Genomic DNA, 19,857 nt, shown 5'->3' with positions numbered 1-19,857 from the left:
TAGTTTTCACATTTATCTCTTTTTATCTCTTGAGAGTAGGATTAGCAATATAAATCAAATTTTTGTAGTTACTGGTAGAAGTTAGTGTATTTTGAATTAGATATTGTGTGCTGTGCACATTCATATCTCTGGTTCTTAATGCTGTATCGATCTGTCAACAATCCATAAATTGCTCATAGAGAAATACCATACTAAATATATAACAGCTTGTAATAAAAACTAGTTTTTTGATTCGTGTAAACTAGTGGTATTGTGTTATAACAGTGAACTTTTTTTTTTCTTTTCTTTTCTTTCTTTTTTTTCTATTTCAGTTATTTGGTTGTTTCTTAGCATGGGAGACTCGAAATGTCAGCATTCCTGCTTTGAATGACAGCAAATACATCGGGATGAGTGTATACAATGTGGGGATCATGTGTATTATTGGAGCTGCAGTTTCATTCCTCACTCGGGATCAACCCAATGTTCAGTTCTGCATTGTTGCTTTAGTCATTATATTCTGCAGTACCATTACGCTCTGCCTTGTTTTTGTACCTAAGGTAGGTGAATTCATTTATGCTAGTATTTACATTGTTGCTTGATTTTTGTATGGTAATTCTATATTAATTTCATTACTCCTACAAGCAAGAGGAATATGTGAGATTTCTAAATTAAGCCAATCTGTTATGCATTAAATTATCTCTGAGCCCTAGTGGGAGAGGGGGTGAACTTCCATGAGATTTTGGAGAAAGATGACTACATAAAGCAAGATGTGCAAGAACTTGAAAACATACATTTCTAATGCATACAATCTCACTCTCTCACTTAGTCTGTGGGAAACAATGATTTGCATCTGTAATTTGAATAGGTCTCTGGTTCCTTCTTTTAAGGAATGCAGGAGAGGAAGGGTGCTATTCATAGGCTTAGAAGACCTGGGTTCAATTTTCTGCTGTGCCTCCGACATGCTATGTGACCTAAGGCAAGTTAATCCATCTTTCTAGGTATGTCTACACATTCCACAGAAGCTTGGGTCAACAGACTCAGCCTCCCGGGGTTTGTGCTGCCATGCTAAACATAGATGTGTAGACAGTGCTTTGAAGTTCTGGCTCAGGCTGGGGCTTGAGCTGTAGAGTCCACAGCTCTCCATAGGCTTCCAGAGCCTGAGCTGCAGCCTGAGCCACACCACCAACACAGCTATTTTTCATGCAGTAGCATGAGCCCTGAAAGCCCAAATCTGTCAACCCAGCCTGGGAGACTCACTGTCATGGGCTGTGTAGACATACCCTCTAAGCCTTGGTTCCTTATCTGCAAAACAGCCATAAGAGTATTCGTCTACATTAGAGGGGTATTGTGAGGATAAATATGTTAAGGACTCTGAAGCACTCAGACACAGTAGGAATGGTTGCCACATAATAGAATCTCCTAGGAATACAGGATTTGTCATATAAAAGCAGACTATTGGTCCATCAAGTCTGGGATGCTGCCTACATTAGTGACCAATATCTGATGCGTCCAAGGGGGGCCCTCCCAAAAAAGCCATCTCACCGACTGGCAATTCAATGATGGAAGGAGAGAGGAATTCTTTCCTGACCGGTGTAGATGTGCCCTGAAACATGCAATTTAATTGCCTTTTGTTATCTTTGAGCTCCTCTTGTACACCTCTATCCCGATATAATGCTGTCCTCGGGAGCCAAAAAATCTTACTGTGTTATAAGTGAAACCGCGTTATACTGAACTTGCTTTGCTCCGCCAGAGTGCTACCCCCCCCACCCCCCGGAGTGCTGCTTTACTGTGTTATATCCGAATTAATGTTATATCGGGTCGCGTTATATTGGGGTAGAGGTGTATATTTATATTATGCACTGGTGGAATGAATCAGACTGTATTCACAAAGAACCAGAGTCTGATGTCACGCCACAAATAATCCCGTTCATTTGTGGGCTACTTGTGAAGTGAGGTGCTAGTCAAGGTGAGTCCAACAGACTCTGAGTCAAAGGGAAATTGATTCCTATAGGAGTTTGACTTTGTAAAGACCTCATGTTTTGGAAATCTACTTGATATTTTGAAGTAAAATAAACATAAATGAAATGTGTATCCTGGATGACTTTCATATAGTTAGTTGGAGACTGGATGCCTCAGAGATTGGGAGCCTTTCACCTCTAGGTTACCAGATCCAATCCAACTAAGGTTAATAATGACCAAATGTCAACAATTCTTTAGTGGCTTCTGTAAAGTATATCATAGAATATCAGGGTTGGAAAGGACCTCAGGAGATCATCTAATCCAACCCTGCTCAAAGCAGGACCAATCCCCAATTAAGTCATTCAACAGATTTTTGCTCCATCTCCCTAAATACCACCCCTCAAGCATTGAACTCACAACCTGGGGTTTAGTTGTGGCATCTGTTCCTAGCAAGAAGAAAAAACAGTTCTTAGTGAATAGGTGTACACGCCACAAAACCACCAACACATCTGGCAGTGATTGGCATTTTCAGCAGATAGACCAACTACAAATGGGAGCAGGAACTGAACTACTAAATCTCCTCTAAATGTGGTCCCTGTAGGTGAGGGTTGAGACATATGGGTGGAATGTCACGTTAGCTTACCAGTAGTGCTTTATGCATTCTGCAGTCAGAGTAATTCAGTCTCCAGGGCTGTATAGTCCAACTTTTTTATACTGGATCCTACAGAAGAATTACTTACAACATAGCCATAAGTTAAGAGAGCTTATTCATAAACACAGTCATGAAGCAAGACATTTAAGAGTACTAGTGAATGACAAATTGAATATGAATGCATATTTCCCCATAGGATCTTCTTGATTTCTTCAAAGGAAAACAACTTGACAAAATCTGACAAGACCATCCCTATCACACCTCTCCATCACACTTGCCTCCCTCTCCCCTATCACAGACACTGAGACTGCTTCCCAGCTTTCTTCCAATCCCTCCATCTGCCCCTGCCCTCCCATCCCTTCCCATTTCTAGGCTGACTCATCTCTGCTCTTCTTCTTCTTCTCCTCAGCTTCTCACCCTCATCAGGTTCCTTCCACTCACAATGCAAGCATGCACTGATGTCTCCGAGCATAGAAAAAATCTCAACCTCACCCCATCAATCTATTATCTTATTGCCAAGCTTCCAGGGAAAATCCATAAAGCCACCAAATTGTCCTTTTTCACATCCCTCCTCAGAACTCTCTGCCATAATGTACACAGAATACTGAAGCCTGATCATGGCTAGTCATGGGGAGTGCTGTGATCACTCCTCATGAAGGGCTAAAAACTGTGCATACCATCTTAGGTTTGTTGTCCTGCTTCCCCTTCCCTCCATCCCAGCCCACTTGTTTGTCTCTGCCCCCTGTTATGTCTCGTATTCTAGACTCTAAGCTCTTTCGGGGCAAGGACTATTGTTTACAGTGTTTGCACCGTGCCAAGTAAAATGAGGCCCAATCTGGTTGTGGCCTTTTTGTGCTACCCTGAATATAAGTATGAAATTAAATAATAAAATAAAATAATAATAATATTTAATAACAAATCTGTCAAATCAGTTCTAGAATATAATTACAGGATAGTTACTTGTATGACTACAGAGGCTTTATTGATACTTCATGTTGCTTTGGCAAGTTGTGGCACCTGTAAATGGGGGTACCACAATCTTTCTTAACTGAGCATTAATTAAAGGCACATCAACTACTTGACTTTTTTTAATGACTTTTAAAAATTCCAGCTTTATGGCATACCAGGTAAAGATGGTCTCTCTGAAAGTGGCTTTTCAATTTAATTATTTTTGAAAAATTAATTCTTATTTTAAAAAGTCATTATGTTGATATCTGTAAGAGTGATTTCTGGAAGGGAGTAACTGACTGCCCAGGAGAAACAGTGACTCTACACGGATGACTGTCAAATACACAAAGTAAACAACTGAACAAAGAGAAAAACCATTTTCTCTTCTTAGCTCAGGATATAGGACATAGCAATTGCCATACTAGCTCAGCCCAATGGTCCATCTACTCAAGTAACCTGTTGCCAGCACTAGATGCTTCAGAAGAAAGTTCAAGAAAGCTCATAATGGAATAACTAGATCAGAGAGAAGTTTAATCCTAACTTTTCTTCACCTAGAGGTTACCTTATACCCCAAGTATGCAGATTCATATCCAATACATTGTTGCCTACCTAACTTTGGAAAATCTTCTTATCCATATAAAAGTCCACTCATTCTTAGTAGTATTACATTGTTAGCCCCATTAATATCTCATGGAGCTCCATAGGTTAAATATGCATTGGGTCAAAAATTGTTCCTATTAGAAGTTTTAAATCTGCTGCCTCTAAAGTCCCTTTTTTCTTGCAATGTATACCTTTAATATGTCCCCACTTATTCATCTCTTTTCTAAAGTAAACAGTCCTAATAGTTTTAGTGTCTCTTCATATAGAAATCTTCTCATGCCTGTTCATTTTTATCACCCATTTCTGAAGCCGTCGTCTTCTACTATATCCTTTCTGAGATAGGGTGATCAGAAATGAGCATAATATTCCATATTAGAGCATAGCATTGATTGGTATAGTGGTATTAAAACATTTTTAATCCAATTTCTTAGGCATCCTAATATTTTACACCAGTGCAAAGTGAGTACAAAGTTGATGTAAAATTCTGTCTTTCTAATTTGGTAGCATTTGACACCCACTTTGGATGCTTGAAAATGACTATACAAGTGCAGAGCAACAGAGGATTGGTTAAATTTTATGGCTGGAAGGGACCTTTGTGATACTTTAGTCTGGCATCTTGTATAACATTGGCCATAGATTTCACCTACTGATTTCTGCTTCTAATCTAACAACATATGGATGAAGTGGAACACGTCTTTCTAGCAAGACATCCAAATCTTGATTTAAAGACTCCAAAGTGATGCAGAATTCACCACATTCCTTGGTCAGCTGATCTGATAATTAATTACTCTTTCTGTATTATTTCCAATTTGAATTTAATTCACTTCAAACTTCCAAACTTTGGATATTTTGTTCTGCTCAATGAAAAAGTTACTCAGACTCTACCTTAACTCCATCTTCATGCAGTTTTTTGTCTGGGAATATTAACTATAAAAACTGGATACAATAGTCATTAATACCTTAACTTAATTACACCCTTATGTCTTCAAATGTAGCCTATTACCATAGCCTGTCTGCATCTCTCATTTATAACCCCATCTTCTGGAATGATCACTTCAGTGCCTGATCAGCCTCTTCCCACCTCTGTCAGAGGTGGAGTTCCAAAGAGAGGCATTTTTTCCTCCATTCCTTCGGCTCATGAAACCAACTTCCCTAACTGGAGGATGTGGGGAGCCAGCTCTGAGGTGGAACAGTATTACCATGTCCTTATATGCCGTCTCTTCAAATAATTCGCTATCTCTGTAGGCCTCACTGGTTCATCAGCTTTGGCCTTAAGAGGCTGCACTGTTCTTGAGGGCCATGAGAGGCTCAAAGTGGGTTTATACATATGTCACTTGGCAACTGGTCATACAGTTTGCACTCTGTGAAGTAAACTGGATAGCGCCCACCCTTGTTAAACTGCTGCTGGCCTTCCACCTTCATATTTAAAGTGAGGGGGGTTTCTCTGTCACTATCTACTAGGTTGTACTGCGGTTTATCTTTATCTTTAAGTTTGAGCTTAACCTTTTTTAAAAAATGGGTTGTATTTAATTTATTTGAATGGCTATTCTTTATTTTAGTCTACTAATGGCTGCCTACTCCTCCTCCCCTGCTGCTGAACTCCCACCTAGACTAAATTCCCTGTGATCCCTTTGCCGGTACCTCTCTTTCTCATTCTGTCTGGGGCTTTTCTCTGCTCACCACATTCCTTGTAACTATAGGGTGTAAGAAATTTTCAGACAGAAGTGTGATTTTTAAGTTGAATGTTTCCCTTTGAAGGATGAAAATATCAATGAAAAGAAAGAACTAACAAGGGATGATGCAGTAAATTTTAAAAATAATATATTTAACTGAAACTTTAAGAAACATTTCCCAATAATTGGAAAAAATGGAACAGTTCATCTTGCAAGGTTATTATAGCTCAACAGTTTGTATGGTCACAGAGAAATTGTACTCCATGTGGAAAGTAAAGTGTACCTTCTTTTATTTTGGGGGGCGGGGGGGGGAGGGGAAGAAACTGATATAAAAATAAAATCCTCTGCAGAATTTCTCACAACTTTTAAACCTTTCAGTTAATCACACTGAGGACAAATCCTGATGCAGCCACTCAGAACAGACGTTTCCAATTCACTCAAAATCAAAAGAAAGAAGACTCAAAAACATCAACATCAGTCACCAGTGTCAATCAAGCCAGTACATCTCGGCTAGAAGGACTGCAGTCAGAAAACCACCGCTTGAGAATGAAAATCACAGAGGTATCATTTATTGTATACACTAAACCAGATAAATCTGTCCTGTGGATGAAACACTTCATTTGCATAGCTGTAAAGCCATACAAAGCTTAACCATTCTCATTTTTTTCAACTAAAATCTCATAATTTTAGCCTCTGTTTCTAAAGAAAGAAAGTCGGTTAGCAAGTGCGAAAAAATATAATCACAAGTATTGTCATACTTATAAACTAATAGAGATGACACACTTCATCTCATCACAGATGATATCTGTATCAGCTTTACGTGAAACTTCCCTCGTTTCTGAGAATTCCCAACAGGTACATTAACGCCTATGCTACCTATGGACAGACTGAACACCTCTAGTTGTACAGGTGTAGTTGTAAAAGTGCAAATCTTATATCATGACCACCATGGGACTCAAAGAGTAGGTATGGTATATTGACATTTTTTATTGTACCTTGCAGCATCCCAGTAATAGTTCCACTTTTACTGAATCGGTCCAATACCCCAATTTTGAGGTAGCTGAGGCAGAGTGTTCCAGTAGATAAGGTACTATGTTGTGGATCAGGAGATCTGGATTCTGTACCCATTTCTGCTGCTTAATTGCTGTATGACCTTCAGCATGTCACTTCACCTCTCTGTGCCTCTGTATCTGTACAGTGCCTAACAAAATGGGACTCTGATCTTGGTTGGCACTTCAGGGCACTACCATAGTATAAAATTCCTGGTAGCATGGCCTAGTACTATGTGTGGTGTTCTAGTGTCTGAATACAAATATCAAAATCCAACAGATGTGGGTCTCCCTTTGGACTTGGAGATGTGTTAAGGGAAACACAGCAGCTTTGCCTTCAGAGAACTGGCAAGGGGAGCTGCTGCCCCCTAAGGTCCATGGTAAGGTTTTTTGGGCAATGGGTTGCCTGCCCCACCTCCCCATTCAGCAAGAGGGCATGAAAGTCCTTGCTCCCATTGTTACCCTTCTGCAGCTGATCCTGCAGCCTTATTCACAGTGTGCACTCACTAGGGAAAGCCAAGGTTCTCCTCTATATGGCTGCTATCACAAATCCACATTGTAGGAATTAACTGCTGAGCCTCCTGAGTCCCTGACCCACTTTAAAGCAATTAGTCAGTGATAGTTCCAGGCATTCTGCTCCCTATTATAAAAGGCATGCAGCCCCAACTGCCCTCACATCTTCTCTTCCCACCTTCCTACAGAACCATTTTCACCACCATCTCACAACACTCTGTCAATATTTATTTAGAAGAATAAATGGATTTTACATTTGTAGTTAAGCTAATTGCATAGCTAGCACTACAAATTATTCACAGATTTTTAAGACCAGGAGCAGGATCAGATTAAAGAATTTTGGGACTCTGTGCACCATGGTAATTGGAGGGCCCCCTCTTCCCTAAAGTGTCCCGCCCCACACACAGACACCAGAATTCTCCTTCACCCCACATATACCCCAACAATCCTCCACCAGTCCTCGCTTGCTGTGACAGGCCCATCACACATCCCAGCATCCCTGACAAATACCACACTCACCACAACTCCAACCCCTCAGCCCCACTGACCACAGCTCCCAACATCCCCCATTCCCCCCCACAGTCCCCACAACTCACCCCATCTCCCCCAGCTCCCCCTACTTGCCCCCAATATCTCACCCTGCAGCCCCCTCCCAACACCTCCCACTCACCTCATAGCCTACCACTCTCCCTCACCCCCAGCCAGGACCATCCTGGTCACTCACTGACACCTTCCCAGCTCAATGCTCCACTCCCTGCCCGGGCTAGGGAAGTTCCTCCCAATCCTGGCCACCCAACTCTGCTTTCTCCCATCACTCTCCTGCCCCGTCCCTCTCATCTTAGAATTCTTGCCATTTTTAATGAAGCCTGGCTTGTCTACTGCATGATTAAATTACACCTGGTGGTGGTTTCTGCTTACCACTCTAATGTGACATTGGCATCTGTTTTACTCACCCTCCTGTGAAACATTTTCTTAAAAGTGTTATTGCATTTGTATTCACCAATTCATAACCCTCCTAACGCATGAGACTTGAACATAGTACTCACCAGAATTGCAGAGGTGCTAAGATAACACTGTGATGAGCATAGCCTAAAGTTTAATACAGTTGCAAACTATGGTTCTTTTCACCAGCTCTCTGAAAGTTGCCTTGATGGTAGCAGTTCGGTCAATGAGAGAGGTGAGAGAAATTCTCCTGTTACATTTTTTCACAAAGACAAATCTTCATCCCAAATTGTTGCCCAAGTTGATCTCAGAATTCCATCTGAATTATAGCATTGAGCTCCTGGTCTGCCAATCAGAGCCTCAGAGTATATCTGGTGAGGCCAGACTATGTAAATTGGATGCAAAAAGAACTGTTAGCTATTACCAGAATAGAAACAAACTATGTTGGAAATCATACTGGTTCTTCATAGCATTTGCAGAGCAGTCCAAGAGTAGAAGTTCTTTCTGTTCAGACTTTTTCTAAATGGATTAAACTAGATACCAAAACCTGCTAAGAGCAATCAAAAGTTCCAGTGTCAGAAGAACTCGGGGCTCATTCTGTTAAAGCTTGTGATTACCTCTACAGCTTACCTTCATCATGTTTCCAGATCTGAGATTTATGAAGAAGCAATGTAAAGTTAAACAAACATCTTAATTCATTATTATGATCTCAGTTCTAAAACCAGATCAAATTCTGGGGACAGATTGTCCCTAGAATTGTATAAAGAGAGTGGTACAAGGAGCCCCTTGTAAGTACCAGGAGTAATTAAAATCCAGACCCTGCTCCACTCCCTACTCAGGACTGTACCTACTAGCACAGTTTAGCCCTCAGGGAGGTCATTCTTTGTTTCTGTACAGTCCTTTATGGTGCAAGTGCAGCAGGCCAGTGTTCTCTCTTGATCTTCCAGGCATGTTGCTGGGGAGAGGTCTTTGATTCTCTCTCCCTACAGTCTGAAGGCGGCTTTCAAAGAGTTCAGGATGTTTTTCCCCTTGCCTGGAGGCTGGTACCAAGGGCAATGCCAACCAAAAACAGCAGCTGATTGGCCACCTGCTGACTGGCAGGTTGGTCAGTATGAGTTATGAAGGATCTAAAAAGTTAGAAAATAATTTTCAAGTCACAGAAAGCATGGAACTTTCTCAACTCTGTCATGAGCTTGATCTTCTTCAAACCTTACAAAAATGCCACCTCTGAGCTGAATTTCAGAAAAACATCCTCATAAAAGGAGTTTCTCTGGGAAGGTTATAAGGGAGTGAAGATACCATTTAAAAGAATGTTGTTTGTCCCAGTTTATTAGAGAAGCAAGGTGGGTGAGCTAATATATTTTATTGGACCAACTTCTCTTCATGAAAGAGACAAGCATTTGAGCATACCCAAAGCTCTTCTTCAAATCCTGTGTAAGCTCAAAAGTTTCTCTCTTTCACCAACAGAAGTTGGTCCAATAAGAGATATTATCTCACCCAGCTTGTCTTGTTTAAAGGAATGAAATGCTTCCTGCAGTCTTGACTTCATAGTCACATCCATGATGCCACAATTTGGGTAAGTTTCCTTTTTAATTGCCAAAAATAAACAAATGAGTTACTTATGTCAGTGCTACTTTGTTATTGTTATAAGAAAATGTTATTCATAGGGGGAGTGTGTGTGACATGACTCCAGGAGGCGCAGGACACAAAAGCAGCTCAGGGAGAAAAAGGTCACGTTTGCATTCTCAGGATTCTGGCTGGTTATGGGCCAGTGTTGCTTCCAGCACAACTTAAAATAGGCCATGACTGACCTAAGCTCCGGCATTTCCTGCCTAGGCTGTCTGAGGGTACGTCTACACTATGGGATTATTCTGATTTTACAGAAACCGTTTTTTTAAAACAGATTGTATAAAGTCGAGTGCACACGGCCACACTATGCACATTAATCCAGCGGTGTGCATCCATGTACTGAGGCTAGCGTTGATTTCCGGAGCGTTGCACTGTGGGTAGCTATCCCATAGCTATCCCATAGTTCCCGCAGTCTCCCCTGCCCATTGGAATTCTGGGTTGAGATCTGAATGCATGATGAGGCCAGAACAGTGTCGTGGGTGATTCTGGGTAAATGTTGTCACTCAACCCTTCCTCCGTGAAAGCAACGGCAGACAATCATTTCGCGCCCTTTTTCCCTGGATTGCCCTGGCAGACGCCATAGCACTCCAACCATGGAGCCTGTTTAGCCTTTTGTCACTGTCACTGTATGTGTACTGGATGCTGCTGACAGACGCGGTACTGCAGGGCTACACGGCAGCATTCATTTGCCTTTGCAAGGTAGCAGAGATGGTTACCAACCCTATATCACCGTCTGCAATTGGAAATTGGCAATGATGGTTATCAATCCTTTTGTACTGTCTGCTGCTGTCATGGGTGCTCCTGGCTGGCCTCGCTGAGGTCAGCCAGGGGAGCATGGACAAAAATGGGAATGACTCCCCAGGTCATTCTCTTCTTTATGTTTTGTCTAAAAATAGAGTCAGTCCTGCCTAGAATATGGGGCAAGTGTACTAGAGAACCAGAGAGCACAGCTGCTCCGGGTCAGAGCCCCAGAGATCCCACAGAAATGATGAGCTGCATGCCATTCTAGGGGGTGCCCCTGCAACAACCCCACCCATTGCTTCCCTCCTCCCACACTCCTCCTGGGCTACCGTGGCAATGTCCCTCCATTTGTGTGATGAAGTAATAAAGAATGCAGGAATAAGAAACACTGACTTTTTAGTGAGATAAAATGATGGGGGGGGGGCAGCCTCCCACTGCTATTATAGTCCAGACAGTACAGAATCTTCATTAGACATGAAAGGGGGGGATGAGGAGCTCAGCCCTCAGTTGCTATGATGAGAATGGTTTTCAATCCTTTTGCGCCGTCTGCCAGGAATGACCAGGAGTCATTCCCATTTTTGCCCAAGCGCCCCTGGCCGACCTCACCGAGGCCAGCCAGGAGCACTCACAGGATGATGAGGATGGTTTCCAAGCCTTTTGTACCATCTACCATCAGAAAAGGAAGGGGACGGGATGCTGCTGTTCAGCACCGCAGCACCACGTCTACCAGCAGCATGCAGTAGACATACAGTGACATTGAAAAAAGATGAGAAATGATTTGTTTCCCTTTTCTTTCGTGGGAGGGAGTGGGGGGTAAATTGACAATATATACCCTGAACCACCCGGGACAATGCTTTTGACCCTCAGGCATTGGGAACTTAGCCAAGAATGCAAATGCTTTTCGGAGACTGCGGGGACTGTAGGATAGCTGGAGTCCTCAGTCCCCCCTCCCCTCCCTCCATGAGCGTCCATTTGATTCTTTGGCTTTCCGTTACGCTTGTCACGCAGCACTGTGTTGAGTCCCTGCTGTGGCCTCTGGAGATTTTTTCAAATGCTTTGGCATTTCGACTTCTTGAACGGAGCTCTGATAGAACAGATTTGTCTCCCCATAAAGCGATCAGATCCAGTATCTCCTGTACAGCCCATGCTGATCAGCGCTCCACACTGGGCAAACAGGAAATGAAATTCAAAACTTCGCGGGGCTTTTCCTGTCTACCTGGCCAGTGCATCCAACTCCAGATTGCTGTCCAGAGCAGTCACAATGGTGCACTGTGGGATAGCTCCCGGAGGCCAATACCGTCAAATTGCGGCCACACTAAACCTAATCCGAAATGGTAATATCGACTTGAGCGCTACTCCCCTCTTTGGGGAGGAGTACAGATATCGATATTGAGAGCAGTTTATATCAAAATAAAGGGCTTCGTTGTGTGGACGGGTGCATGGTTAATTCGGTTTAACGCTGCTAAATTTGGTATAAACGCGTAGTGTAGACCAGGTCTGAGTGGCTGTGCACCTTGCAGTGTCCACTGTAGAGATCACTCAGCTTCTTCTAACATGCCTCATTCCACCCCAACACACATCTTGTGCATAGGACCTACACTGGGGAATTCTCTCCAAGCTCCTTGTGGTGCCTTTAGGTCCCATATGCTGGCTCAATGGCATACCGGGTCAAGAGCAGCACAGAGAATCCCTCCCATAACTATGAAAGCCAGAGGCACCATTATGATCACCTAGTCTTAACTCCTGCACAACATATACTTGATTATATCAGTCCTCTTGTTTAAATGCTTTCTCTTTACATCATGTTATCGAATATTTTGACATTTCATATATTGTTTGATTACGGAATCTGCTAAATGACTGAATCTTTCTGTGCACTACTGATGTGCCACTGACTCAGTCAAAGTCAAATTTAGAAATAATGGAGAATTCCTATAAAGGACTGTGTGCAGCTTGCTGTGGAAATCAGTGTAGTAGCCACCTATAGTACGTCTGTAATGTGTGTGCAGTGAATGAAATTAAGAGGTTTCCATGCAAGGCATGCCAGTGTCCAAGGGACTCACTCTCTTATTCAGCAAGACTACAATGTCATGTGAAGTAAAATTTGCTTAACTAAAATGAAAAGTACTAAATGACACAGCAGCTTTTTTTTTTCATTTGTACATTATCTTTAGCAAATAACAGTATTTATTGGCTATTTAGAGTCCTATGTGCACAGCTTTCCACTTTAACTCACCTTTAACATGATTTTTGGAGGTACTATATGTGTACTATTAAAAATCAGTATTTGACACACTGTAGTAATTGCAATGTCAAGCTGTCTACTATTCTAATGATAGAAAGCTATGCATTTAGTGCACATAATGGAAGCAGCGACTTGAGTTTTTAATAGTTCCCACTAGGCATGTCAATTAATCACAGTTAACTCACGTGATTAACTCAAAAAAATTAATCACAATTAAAAAATGAATGGTGATTAATTGCATTTTTAATCGTGCAGTTAAACAATAGAATACCAATTGAAATTTATTCAATATTTTTGGATTTTTTTTACATTTTCAAATATATTGATTTCAATTACAACACAGAATACAAAGTGTACACTGCTCACTTTACATTATTATTTTTTATTACAAATATTTGTATTGTAAAAATGATCAACAAAAGAAACATTATTTTTCAATTCACCTCATACAAGTACTGTAATGCGATCTATTTATTGTGAAAGTGCAATTTACAAATGTAGATTTTTTGTTACATAACTGCACTTAAAACCAAAACAATGCTAAACTTTAGCGCCTACAAGTCCACTAAGTCCTACTTCTCATTCAGCCAATCGCTAAGACAAACAAGCTTGTTTACATATACGGGAGATAATGCTGCCCACTTCTTATTTAAAACATCATAACGAAGTGAGAACAGGCATTCACATGGGACTTTTGTAGCCAGCATTACAAGGTATTTATGTGCCAGATATGCTAAACATTTGTATGCCCCTTCATGCTTCGGCCACCATTCCAGAGGACGTGCTTCCATGCTGATGATGCTCATTGAAAAAATAATGTGTTAATTAAATTTGTGACTGAACTCCTTGGGGGAGAGTTGTATGTCTCCGACTCTATTTTACCCGCATTCTGATATATATTTCATGTTATAATAATCTCGGATAATGACTCAGCACATGTTCATTTTAAGAGCACTTTCGCTGCAGATTTGACAGAACACAAAGAAGGTAGCAATGTGAGATTTCTAAAGCTAGCTACAGCAGTCGACCCAAGGTTTAAGAATCTGAAGTGCCTTCCAAAATCTGAGAAGGATGAGGTGTGGAGCATGCTTTCAGAAGTCTTTAAAGAGCAACACTCTGATGCAGAAACTACAGAACTCACATCACCAAAAAAGAAAATCAACCTTCTGCTGTTGGCATCTGACTCAGATGAACATGTGTCGGTCCGCGCTGCTTTGGATTGTTATCGAGCAGAACCCGTCATCAGCATGGATGCATGTCCCCTGGAAAGGTGGTTGAAGCATGAAGGGACATATGAATCTTTAGCGCATCTGCGACACTGCCTACAATAGTGCCATGCGAACACTTGTTCTCAATTTCAGGTGACATTGTGAACAAGAAGCGGGCAGCATTATCTCCAGCAAATGTAGACAAACTTGTTTATCTGAGCGATTGACTGAACAAGAAGTAGGACTGAGTGGAGCTGTAAGCTCTAGTTTTACATTATTTTATTTTTGAATGCAGGTTTTTTTGTACATTCTACATTTGTAAGTTCAACTTTCATGATAAAGAGATTGCATTACAGTACTTGCATTAGGTGAATTGAAAAATCCTATTTCTTTTGGTTTTTATAGTGCATATATCTGTAATCAAAAATAAAGTGAGCACTGTACATTTTGTATTCTGTGTTGTAATTGAAATCAGTATATTTGAAAATGTAGAAAACATCAAAAACATTTAAATAAATGGTATTCTATTATTGTTTAACACTGCAATTAATCACACAATCAATCATGATTAATTTTTTGTTCAACCACTTGACCGCCCTAGTTCCCACTCATTAGATTTCTTATACTGTGTTTTTGTTTTACAGCTGGACAAAGATTTAGAAGAGGTTACTATGCAGCTCCAGGACACACCTGAGAAGACAACATACATTAAGCAGAACCACTATCAGGATCTTAATGACATCCTCAGTATACGGAACTTTACAGACAGCAAAGGTAAGAATCACTGATGCCTAAGCCCTTTGTCCTGCAAAGTGTTAAGCAGTCTGGCCCCCAGTAGACTGGCTCCAGAGCTCTTCGTTTTACTGAATTGAGTGTTAAATTATAAAGTTTCATTTTGCAAATATGCAGAATCTAATACTAAACTATACTATGTTCACTGCTTAGTTACCTCGCTATATAAAATGGCCTTATCCTGTTGTGCACTCTAAGAGCATATCATATATGGTAAAATATCATAGAGAAAGAAGTTTTAAAAGATATTCAGAATCAAGGATTTTCTGTGTTGCAATCAGGAATAGAAAGTCATAGTGGGATGATTAAAAAGACTTTCTTGTTTTATTTTGGATGTTGTGACAATTAACTGAGTCAGTATTAAACATGACCCGACCTGACCTGACCTGAAGAAGAGTTCCATGTAAGCTCAAAGCTTGTCTCTTTCACCAACAGAAGCTGATCCAATAAAAGATATTACCTCATCTATGTTGTCAGTATTAAATATGGGAAACCAAGTTTTCAAACATGATGGTCTTATTAGGGTGTCCACATTTTGCTTTTGGCAAATAGCCGCAAAAAATAAATATTTATGTGCTTATATACCAAGTGCTGATTTGAGCTTCCAAACGTCAGACTGGAGACATTTATGTTTGAAAACTGTTATCTAGAAATAGGCTGTGCTAAAAAGGAATTTTCATTACTACTATAGCTACCCCATAGCTGCTTTCACCATGTATTTTGCATCGCTCCCCAAAGAAATACAGGCAAAACAATTACTTCCATTAAAGGTGTTCCGCTATTGAGAAGCAGCATGCTCCACTTGAGTCATAGTCAGGACACCTTGGTTCTATTTCTGGCTCTGAGATTGATCTGCTTTGTGACTAAAATGGGGATAATGATGTGACAAATCAGGAAAATGGCTCATTATTCTCGTTAATCTTATGTCTGACCCTGTTTCCCTGTTTGGTTTGGTATAGTTACCTGCCTGAATGCATAATCAGATCAAAGGGGGCTGTAAAAGTAAAATCTAGGACAGGTAAACAATAACACATACTAGACAACCTCTAAGTTACCTGCTTCAAAGATGTTAAGAACAAGAGCTGGGCCATCAGCTGGGGGAAGAAACTACTTTGCTAGAACCACCCAGACTAAGGCATTTATCTCTTCCCAAGGCAAGGGCTGAGATCAAAATATCCTGAGGAGTTAAAAAGATGCCCCTGGCAGAAAATGAGGGTATGAGTGGGGATAGTCTGCTCAGCTGGAAACTGACAGGAACACAGAGTCAGCATGTAGCGAAACTGACTCAGCCCTCGTCCAGACTAACCCGCGGCATCGGCGGGTTAAAATCGATAGCTCGGGGATCGATATATCGCGTCTAGTCTGGACGCGATGTATCGATCCCCGAGCGTGCTTACATCGATTCCGGAACTCCATCAATCCGAACGGAGTTCTGGAATCGACACGGAGACCCGCGGACATCGATGCATCGCCGTCCAGACGGGTGAGTACCTCGATTTTAGAAATTCGACTTCAGCTACGTTATTCCCGTAGCTGAAGTTGCGTATCTAAAATCGATTTTAAAAGCTAGTCTGGACGTGGCCTCACAGAGTGACTTGGGAGTCACAGTCTGCAGCAAGTGAGCTGTAACTTGGTGCCCAGAGAGAACAGGGACACCAAGTCAAGTCCACAGAGTGGGTTGAGGAGAATGCCAGGCATAAGTAAGATAATATAGGTCTCTTCATACTCCTGTGTACCAATTGGGCAAAATAAGTCATACTTTCTTCTGGAGAATCTGCTTCTGTGTCATTGCACGTTATTACTGATCACAAGAGGAGGATTTCACCTGGTTTCAGCTATTTATTTGTTAGTGTTCAGTTGAGGCCTACATGTCTTGGCATGAGCTTACACCTGGTCTGCCAAAGTCACAATATATATTATTGGAAAAACTAATTACTATTCATTGGGACGTCACAGTGAGACATCACAGAATTAATTAATAGATTCCCAGGTCAGAAGGGACCATGATGATCATCTAGTCTAATATCGTGTATAACACATACTGAAGAACTTCCCCAAAATAATTTCTAGAGCGTATCTTTTCATAAAACAGCCAATCTTGATATATAAATTGTCAGTGATGGAGAATTTACCACAAATTAAGTTGTTCCAGTAGTTAATTGTTCTCACCTACAGCTGTCAATTAATCACAGTTAACTCAGCGATTAACTCAAAACAAATTAGTTGTGATTTAAAAAAATTAATTGTGATTAATCACAGTTTTGATGGCATAGTTAGTACTAATTGTTGTTACCTTTTCTTGACTATTCCATTCTTTCCCAACATCCAAGAAATGCTCTACACATGTTTTAGCATAATGTCTCTCTTCAGTAGGTGTTACTGCTAAAGCAAATGACTGCAGTGTCCATGCAGCATCAATCAGATGTGCTGTGACTCCCAAGAGAGCAGTGATTGCTCAAGGATGTCCAAGGATCACCAGTCACAGCAAGCAGTGCATTTTTCAGAAGCTCCAACTTTGTAGTCTTCTCATTGTGATATAGGTCATGTTTTCCTCGGGAGGTGTGACTGATTGGAAAACGCAATTCGAATAACATCTCTTGGTTCTCTGTCGTTTACAATATTGAATGGTCTGCAGACCATAGCTATTCGCTTTGCAATAGCATTGGTTAAACTGTTGTACTCTCTTTGATACATGGGCTTGCAGCGATCCTGAAACTCTGTAAGGTTACTCTGTCATGGCTGGAGGGATTCATTTGCTGTTGGTGGGTTTTCTGTAGCACAAGATCTGGAGGCAAAAGCATGTTTAGTGTGTAGGCGGTACTGCAGACTTGAAGTATTTCAGTGGTATTAGAACTTAGCCTTGCAATAGCTACATAAAACCGTCTTTTTATCCAGTGTAATCAAAACTATGATTAATCACAACTAATTTTTTTAATCACTTAATAATCCTATTTATGAAGCTCAGTCTTGAGACAAGTTAGTTTATTTTCTCCCACTGCTCCCCTAGGAAGGCTGTTCTGGGCCTTAATCTTCCATCTAACTTCAAGCCTAAATTTGTTGATGGCCAGTTTATATCCATTTGTTCTTGTACTACCCTAGCCCTTAACTTAAATAGCACCTCTCTCTCCCTGATGCTTATCCCTCTGACTTATTTACAGAGAGCGATCGTACCTCCCCTCAGCCTTTGTTTTGTTAGGCTAAACAAGCCAAGATCCTGAAGTCTCCTCTTGTAAGGTAGATTCTCCAGTCCTCTGACCCTCCTAGCAGACCTTCTCTGAACGTGTTCCAGTTTGAAATCATCTTTGTTAAACATGGGACACCAGAATTGCATCCAGTGCTCCAGATAAGGTCTCACCACTACCTTGTAATAGTACAAGTGGTAATAACACTTCCCTATCTTTGCAGGAAATGCCTGGCCTGATGCATCCTAGGAGTTAACCTTTTTCACAGCTGCATCATATTGGCAGCTCATAGTCATCAATCAGTGCACCCAGGTCTTATTCCTTCTCTGTCACTTACAACTGATAAATCCCCAAGGCCTTTCACTTTGCACTAGGGTGTCAATTAAGGATTAATTCACAGCACAAGTAATGTGTTCATTTGCGGAGGCTGAAGGCCGGAACCCCATGCCTCAAGGGGTGCTAAAGGTAGGGGATCACAATTTTTTCTAGTGGGGGGGGGTCACAATTTATTTTAAGTCTAAATGTGGTCGCCAGCAAATAAAGTTTGAGACACACTGCTCTAAAGTTTTACATTATTTTATTTTTGAGTGCAGTTATGTAAAAAAAAATCTACATTTGTAAATTGCACTTTCATGATAAAGAGATTACACCATAGTACTTGTATGAGGTGAATTGAAATACTTTATTTTTTTAATCATTTTTCCATTGCAAATATTTGTAATAAAAATTAATATAAAGTGAGCACTGTAGATTTAGTATTCTGTCTTGTAATTGTAATCAATGTATTTGAAAATGTAGAAAACATCCAAAAATTTAAATAAATGATATTCTATTATTAACAGTGTGATTAAAACTGTGATCAATCGTGATTAATTTTTTTAATCTCATGATTAATCACAATTTTTAAAAAATGCTTAACAGGCCTACTCTCACCATTGAAAATGTATGCCTTATTTTCGGTATGAATTTGTCTAGCTTCAATTTCCAGCCATTGGATCATGTTATACCTTTCTCTGCTAGATTGAAGAGACCATTATTAAATATTTGTTCTTCTTTGAGTAGTGCCCCACTGAGTGCTCCACTCTAGGTGCTCTGGCACCCCCCTGTGCCTTTGATCAGAGATTTTTCATGGTAACATCCATTTGGCCTGTGCATATGTGTTATTCCACCTCATGCTCCATGCCATTGCTGTATAGCACCACATGAGCTAGCCATCCTCAATTCCTTCTCAACTGCCCCAGCTTGAGACAGAGCCTCAGCTAGTTGTCTGAGTTGAGTTTTTTGCCTCAACTGTTTCTCTTAGCTTTTGTACTTAGTGTATTACAGTAGTTAGTACCGAGTTATAGTTTAGTTATAGTCAGATTTTTTACAAAAATATATATATATAAAATATATATATAGCTTTTAGATAGTTCCCCCATTCCACCCCCTGGGGAGTCTTTCACCCTTTCCAAGGGTATGTTCTCCTGGCTTCAAGTGTTGCTTGTCATGTCAAGAGTCAATCCCGGGGAGTGACGGACACTCCTGCTGCATCTATTGTTTTGGGGAATCTCTCATATTTCCCCAAAATGCAACTTTTCTGTCTGGTGTTAAAATCTAGAGTCAGGACAACCAGGAGATAAAACTTCAACTCCTTATAATGGAGATCTCGCTACATCCAGCCTCCAACCCCGGCCAGGAACCCCCTCATATGATGGTTTCTGAGTAAGTCGGCTGCCTCTTCTATCTCTGAGCTGGACTCCTCA

The 19,857-nt window shown here is 40.9% G+C and overlaps 1 protein-coding gene across 1 annotated transcript in view; it reads left to right on the top strand.

Moving 5' to 3' along the window:
* The window catches only part of GABBR2 (gamma-aminobutyric acid type B receptor subunit 2), a 930,408-nt gene that overhangs the window by 884,141 nt on the left and 26,410 nt on the right, over positions 1-19,857 (top strand). Inside the window, exons 15-17 of the mRNA XM_030551629.1 lie at positions 312-536; positions 6,190-6,372; positions 14,783-14,912. Of these exons, the coding sequence (XP_030407489.1) occupies positions 312-536; positions 6,190-6,372; positions 14,783-14,912 (538 nt within the window). The remainder of the gene's footprint in view (positions 1-311; positions 537-6,189; positions 6,373-14,782; positions 14,913-19,857) is intronic.

Source organism: Gopherus evgoodei, chromosome 2 (assembly GCF_007399415.2).
Source record: "Gopherus evgoodei ecotype Sinaloan lineage chromosome 2, rGopEvg1_v1.p, whole genome shotgun sequence".
Classification (NCBI taxonomy): domain Eukaryota; kingdom Metazoa; phylum Chordata; order Testudines; family Testudinidae; genus Gopherus; species Gopherus evgoodei.
The sequence above is the reverse complement of the archived record's forward strand: the minus strand, read 5'-3'. Positions and strand labels throughout refer to the sequence as shown.